The 7500-nt window shown below is 43.8% G+C and overlaps 1 protein-coding gene across 6 annotated transcripts in view; it reads left to right on the top strand.

The window, feature by feature from the left end:
• Window positions 1-7500, top strand: part of klc1a (kinesin light chain 1a) — a 56953-nt gene that overhangs the window by 7601 nt on the left and 41852 nt on the right. For all 6 annotated transcript variants that reach the window (XM_076295636.1, XM_076295639.1, XM_076295637.1 and 3 more), the window contains exons 2-4: window positions 2434-2728; window positions 2848-3078; window positions 3369-3444. In XM_076295636.1, coding sequence (XP_076151751.1) covers window positions 2435-2728; window positions 2848-3078; window positions 3369-3444 — 601 coding nt within the window. In that variant the 5' untranslated portion in view covers window position 2434. The remainder of the gene's footprint in view (window positions 1-2433; window positions 2729-2847; window positions 3079-3368; window positions 3445-7500) is intronic.

The following is a 7500-nucleotide window of genomic DNA, read 5'->3' as shown; positions in this document are numbered from 1 at the left end:
GTGGTGTAGTATGCAGGTATGTGGTGTAGTATGTAGGTATGTGGTGTAGTATGCAGGTGTAGTATGCAGCTATGCAGGTGTAGTATGCAGGTGTAGTATGCAGGTATGAGGTGTAGTATGCAGGTATGTGGTGTAGTATGCAGGTATAGTATGCAGGAATGAGGTGTAGTATGCAGGTATGTGGTGTAGTATGCAGGTGTAAAATGCAGGTGTAGTATGCAGGTATGAGGTGTAGTATGCAGGTATGTGGTGTAGTATGCAGGTATGTGGTGTAGTATGCAGGTGTAGTATGCAGGTATGTGGTGTAGAATGCAGGTGTAGTATGCAGGTATGAGGTGTAGTATGCAGGTGTAGTATGCAGGTATGTGGTGTAGTATGTATAGCACGTTGAGGTGGAGGTTCTGAGCAGCTTTAATGTGCACATGACACCACAGCCTCCTGTAACCCTAATCCTCTTACATATGTCTGCGGAGTGTGTGTGTGTGTTTGTTTGTGCGCGTTTGGGAATGGGCCTTACTGATGTAAGCTTCTACTCTGGAATCCATATCAGTGTTTGTGAGAAGGTGTGTGTGTACTGTATGAAGTCTGTGTCATGTGTGAGTTCTGCACTGTGTGTGTCTGTGTGTGTGTGTGTGTGTGTGTGTGTGTGTGAGAGAGTTCTGCACTGTGTGTGTTTGTGTGTGAGAGTTCTGCACTGTGTGTGTGTGTGTGTGTGTGTGTGAGAGTTCTGCACTGTGTGTGTGTGTACTCTGTAATGTCTGATGGTCACTCTCTAGCCGGAAAGAACACATCAGGAGGTTTTATAGGTTAACACTTTCTCTCACACACACACCCTCTGCCACACACACACACAGACTAGGGATGTAACGGTATGAAAATTTAACCTCACGGTTATAGTGACCAAAATTATCACGGTTTTCGGTATCATCGCGGTTCTAAAAGTGTGTTCAATATGTTCAGAAAGCAATGATAGGCCTACACAAGCTGAAATAGTTTCAAAAAGGATCCCGTTCACTTTTTTCTTCATGTTTGGCTATGTGCTTATAGCTTAACTTACCCTACCATAACTTGGAGTTTGCTATTTCTGTTATTTGAAATGAGACAGAAGTAAGCGTTCAAAATAAAACTTTAGGCTACTGTATTCTCCTGATAATGTGAGTGGAATGGATTTAATGTGGACACGAACATAAAAAGACGCAGAGTGGCTACATGATACAGTGCACTAGGGCTGTAACGATTTACGATTTGAAACCGAAATCGCGACATTCATATCCACGATACTGTGTCGCGGTGTGAAAAGGCAGAATCGCGACACACACTTTCTAGTGTTTCACGCAGTGCTTTGCAGCTTATGCGGCCGCAAAAGCAACCCACAACTCCCGCTTTACTTATCGGTAGCCTACGTTGTCCAAAAACAAATAAATAAATAAATAAAAATTTCATACCTCTCCTTGCTTTCATTGTAGACTATGTGTGCAACTTTACCAAACAGTATAGAAGCAAACCCCCTCTCCTTGCCCCGCTCTCTCTCGCGCTCCCTCCCTCTCACTCTCCCTCCCTCTCCTGCTCAATGAACACGTGCGACTTAAATAAAACCTTCACAATCGTGAAAGCAAGGACGCATAGACGACTAGCTAAATTACTATTAAATCCGCTTAGCATCATTAGCATGCTGCACATATTTGTTTAAAACTCTTGCATTGAAGTTGACTGATCATCTCAATACCAACGTTTCCCAAAAGGGCCTGTCCCAAGGAGAACAAGTATTACCTTGAAACTTAAACACACATGGGGAAACTGAACAGTCCAATCAGTAGACTATGATAGGCTAAGCTAGCCAACTATGCTACTTTGTTTACAATATTTCCAGGCTTCAACCAGACAGCTGAATTAAAGAGGTAGAGTTGTAATAAAAAATAGTAGGCCTAGGCTATAGGCTAATCTGCATAAAGTGTGCTGTCATAAATATCAGTCATTCAGAAAAATATTTTTATATCAGGATATAAAATAATAGATATTATTATATTGTAATCCTCTGGTGTTCTAAGGGAGGCTGTTAAAATGTTATTTAATAAAATGTCTATCAATTAGACAACAGAATCAGTAGGGTACCAGTTTTGTTCCATTGTACCAGGCCTACTGTATGTCAAAAGCAGGCTCGGATGAAGCTGGGAAGGATTAAACACACGGTTTCCACACCGCGGTAATCAACAGGGATAATCATGATGTTTAAAATGAAAACGGTAATTATTATCGTCAACATTTTTATCACGGTTTACCATTATACCGGTAATCGTTACATCCCTAACACAGACACACCATCCGCTCATACTCCACTCTACTGTACCCACTCACTCACTCCAATACTACACACACTTCCACAGACTGTCTCCACACACTCTCCCACTAAGGTGCGTCCTCTTCTCTGTGCAGGATGCGTGAGGACATGTCGAGTGCGGTGTGTGTGTCGGAGGGTGCGGAGGTGTGTGTGGCGCAGGAGGAGCTGGTGGTGCGGACGCGGGAGGTGGTGCAGGGGCTGGAGGCGCTACGCGCAGAACACCAGGCCATCCTGGAGGGACTCGTCGGAACCATCGAGTGCCTCAAACACACGCCAGAGGCCCGCGCCGGACACGACAAACACACGCCAGAGGCCCGCGCCGGACACGACAAGAGCTCCATCATCCACCGCTCCCTCGACATGCTGGAGCTCGGACTCAGCGAAGCACAGGTGAGACTTCTGGTAGTAGAGTAGAAGACAAGGTCAGCTGTAAACTGAAGAAGAAGCCATGGGATTGCTCACTGTGTGCGTGCGTGCGTGCGTGCGTGCGTGTGTGTGTGTGTGTGCAGGTGATGCTGGCTCTGTCGGGTCACCTGAGCGCGGTGGAGGCGGAGAAGCAGAAGCTGCGGGCGCAGGTGCGGCGTCTGTGCCAGGAGAACCAGTGGCTGCGGGACGAGTTGGCCAACACGCAGCAGAAGCTGCAGAAGAGCGAGCAGAGCGTGGCCCAGCTGGACGAGGAGAAGAAGCACCTGGAGTTCATGAACCAGCTCAAGAAGTACGACCAGGACCTCAGCCCCACGGTATGCACGCACACACACATGCACGCACGCACACACACATGCACACACACATGCACGCACACACACACACATGCACGCACACACACACACACACACACACACATGCACACACACATGCACGCACGCACACACACACACACACACACACATGCACGCACACACACACACACACACACACACACACACACACACACACACACATGCACGCACGCACGCACTCACACATGCACTCACTGAAGTTAAGATTGGCAGAGGCAAATGTACTGTATTTGTACCCCCCTCTCTTTCAGGATGACAAAGACTCGGACTCGGGTAGGGAGACTCTGGATGACCTGTTTCCTGATGACCAGGACGAGCCTGGACCCAGTAAGTCTCTTTGCTAACACTAACACTATGCTACACTAATTATACACTATACCCGGCAGTAAGTCTCTTTGCTAACACTAACACTATGCTACACTAATTATACACTATACCCGGCAGTAAGTCTCTTTGCTAACCCTAACACTATGCTAACGCTAACACTAAGCTACACTAATCATACACTATACCCGGCAGTAAGTCTCTTTGCTAACCCTAACACTATGCTAACGCTAACACTATCCTAACACTAAGCTACACTAATCATACACTATACCTGGCAATAAGTCTCTTTGCTAACACTAACACTATGCTACATTAATCATACACTATACCCGGCAGTAAGTCTCTTTGCTAACACTAACACTATGCTACATTAATCATACATTATACCCAGCTAACGCTAACACTATGCTACATTAATCATACACTATACCTGACAGTAGATCTCTTTGCTAACATTAATCATACTACACCCATCAGTAAGTCTTTCTGCTAACTGCTAACACTAACGTTATAGTACACTCGGCAGGAAGTCATTCTGCTAACATTAACGTTTATACCATACTGGCAGTATGTCTCTCTGCTAATGCTAATAGTGCCTTCATGTTGGCAGTGTGTCTCTCTGCTAATGCTAATAGTGCCTTCATGCTGGCAGTGTGTCTCTCTGCTAATGCTAATAGTAGTATGTCTCTCTGCTAATGCTAATAGTGGCTAATGCTAATAGTGCCTTCATGCTGGCCGTAAACTCAGAGGACCCGAGGAGGGCCACCGTGGTTGGAGAATTTGATAGTGACGTCAAGTCAGGTACCTCGGGGCACAAGACTTCCGCACGAGTCAATGAGCAAAAAATCCTACCCAACTTTGCGTTCAAGTCATTTTTCCTCTGTTGGAGGTCAGAATTTCCGAAGATCCGATGAGGCATGACGGCGCTATAAGTGTTAATTGTTATCAATACTAACACAAAGCTTAACCCAGCAGTTAGGTTGGCTGCTAATGCTAACACAATGCTACACCCAGCAGTAAGGTTTGCTGCTAAGGTTAGCGTAATGCTTCACCAGTAAGGCTCGCTGTTAATGTTAGCGCAATGCTACACCCAGCAGTAAGGTTTGCTGCTAAGGTTAGCGCAATGCTTCACCAGTAAGGCTCGCTGTTAATGTTAGCGCAGTGCTACACCCAGCAGTAAGGATTGCTGCTAATGTTAATGCAATGCTACACCCAGCAATAAGGATCACTGCTAATGTTGATGCAATGCTACACCCAACAGTAAGGCTCGCTGCTAATGTTGATGCAATGCTACACCCAGCAGTAAGGCTCGCTGCTGATGTTAGCACATTGCTAGTGACACCCAGCAGCAATGGCGCATTCCATTTGTCTCCTAAGCGACTTGGAACTCTGAGTCATGTCATGTCATGTTAATGACGTGCTACCGTTTGTTAACAATTGGCTGCAAGATGTAGCAATGCTAGTTTGTAGGATTGCACAGTGTTTTGCACAAACAAATGACATAGCGACAGATGGAGGTTGGACACTATTGTTTCTACGACTAATTTAATGTGACACAAATCTGACAGAACTGCTAATAAACAAAGAATATATACGGCTCTCATTTTCTGTTAATGGGCGCATCCATCTTGGCAATTAACTTGGGCCGTTCCCTGGATGTTCCTTTTGTAACTTCCTGTTGAAAACAGCTCGGTGAACGACTCGGGCAGACAAATGGAACGCAAGATAAGGCTCGCAGCTGATGTTAGTGCAATGCTACACCCAAAGGGTTCGTACGGGTGCTTGAAATCCTTGAAAATGCTTGAATTTTAATGTTGCGTTTTCAAGGTTTGAAAAGTGCTTGCATTTCGGATAAAGTGCTTGAAAATGCTAAAAATTGTGACTGTATTTCTTTTGACACAAATAGCTATCTGACGGAATAGTTAGCATAGCCTATTAAATGCAGAAAGTCGGAGAGTTTAAAATTAAAACTTCTCCGCCATGCTTCTCGCTTGCGCCTCTGCGTGTGTGACTGATCTTCCCAGTTTATGGATCTGCCAGTCTGTTTTCATGCGTGACAACGCCCTCCTGGACACAGTCGGAGATGACCATGAAGTGAGGTTGCCGTTTTAATGAGCGTTGGTTAGAAAACAGCTATTTCGGACTGCTGAACAGAAATCATGTAGGGTCATACAGATGCATTGCTAGCTATGTCGCCATTAAAGCTAACATATTATTGAATAGGCTACTTAGCTCCAATCATTGGAAGACAAGGAGAAAGTTAGGTTGAAGAGGGAGACGAAACTTTATGGTATGTGAATGCAAAACCACACCAGTCATGTCTATGGCCGTATCTACCATAGAGGTCATCTTTCTTTCTTCAAATTTCGTTTTATTTATTAACTAAAAATACATGTAGCCGTCAAGACAATTATCCTTGCATCAACGCACCGTCACGCAACACGTAGATACCTCGACATGTCAAAAGGAAAGTAGAGTTGACTCTGCCATCCCGGAGCTATGTCCTAACGAACGCAACAGTGTCTCACGCAGCTCAAATAAACTTCAATACCCACAAATCCATTGTCCAAAATAAATAATCGTCAGACCTGAACAAAGGCTGACTTCAAGGCCTACTCAAAATGTTATGCTGAAATTCAGTGGAGTTGCAGCTAGCTAACCTGCACTGAAAATTAGATATCAGAGTCTGGACCAATAGTAGCATATAGATAGTAGCATAGATAGTAGATAATAGTAGATATTTATATGGATATTATCTAAGCATGATATTGATTATTGGTCAGTTATTTACACAGGAGACAGGAGAAGGGAAATCAGGCAGAAATGTGGAAATGAGGAGAAAGAGTTCGGAGAAGAGAGGGAAATAATAAAAAAAAGGTCCCTCACAAGTAGGGTTGGGCACCGAAACACGGTTCTAATATGGCACCGGTGCCGACGCAAACGGTAGTAACTGCATCGAATAACAACGTGGATTTCGGTGCCTCATTTCGGTGCCATTTTTTTAATTATTTTTTTAAATAATTTTTTTTATACGAGGCATCACTGCATGTCATGCGCCATGTCTAATGTCTTAACATAAATAGCTGCATGTGTTGCTCTGATAGCAACACATGCAGACACAGTTATCGATAGCTAACATAAACACTGGATGTATAAACCAGAGGGGTGCACCACATAGGCCAGTGGACAGTGTTTGACAGCTTGCGTGAGCCCAAGTAGCTTACTTTAAAGCGACATCGTGAGCTCCTGTCAAAATCTAGCAGTGGACCTAACTACACACAAGCATAAGGCTATGAAACAACATCAACAGTAGCCTTTATGTTACACAATATCCTTGCTAATGCGCTAACTGGCATTTATCTGAAATGTTATCAGCAAAGTTGTAAGGTGAAAACTTTATTTCACGGTGTGTTCTAAACAACAAAATGGCATGATATTAGCCTAATCTTTCATGTGCATGAGGCCCATATAGAATCACAATGAATATGAAGATCATGTTAAAAGTTTGCTGGCAAAAACAGAAATATGTAGGTTACATACCTGATGTCACTGAGCTGTCAACGAGGCTACGAAACCATCTCCGTATGTTATCGCTAATTAAACTCAGCTGACTGGTGTTAGCGCATAGCCATAGTTGCTGTTAAAATGCCTGGCTAGCGCTGGGAATCTAAACACTTCAACACCGACATATAGCCTAACATGTTCAAAACTATTGCGTGTTATGGATTAAGACATGACATTTCTTGAAGTATTTGGGAACACACTGAATTAACTGCTAGTCCCTGATGCAAATGCCGTTGTCCATGACCTGGCAGTTTTATGGTAAGCGGTTTTAACATACCTTATGGCAAAACGCCTACACTGGGTAAACTTGAAAGCAGAGCTTACCATTGTGTGTGCATGCATGGCAAGCTGTTTTAACATTTAAATGTATTGTAGGAGCAATGAGATATTGATAGTAAATTGAATATAACAGTTCAATTTCATGTTCAAATTTGTCTTATCAATAAAAAAAAGCAATTCATGCTTTAGACCATTTTAATTTAAAACATTTTA

This window comes from Alosa pseudoharengus, unplaced genomic scaffold, assembly GCF_046254945.1.
Source record: "Alosa pseudoharengus isolate Yale_2024_CS ecotype anadromous, Long Island Sound unplaced genomic scaffold, YU_APseudo_1.1 YU_APseudo_1.1_scf_2, whole genome shotgun sequence".
NCBI classification, from domain to species: domain Eukaryota; kingdom Metazoa; phylum Chordata; class Actinopteri; order Clupeiformes; family Clupeidae; genus Alosa; species Alosa pseudoharengus.
This window is presented reverse-complemented; position numbering and strand designations above follow the sequence as displayed.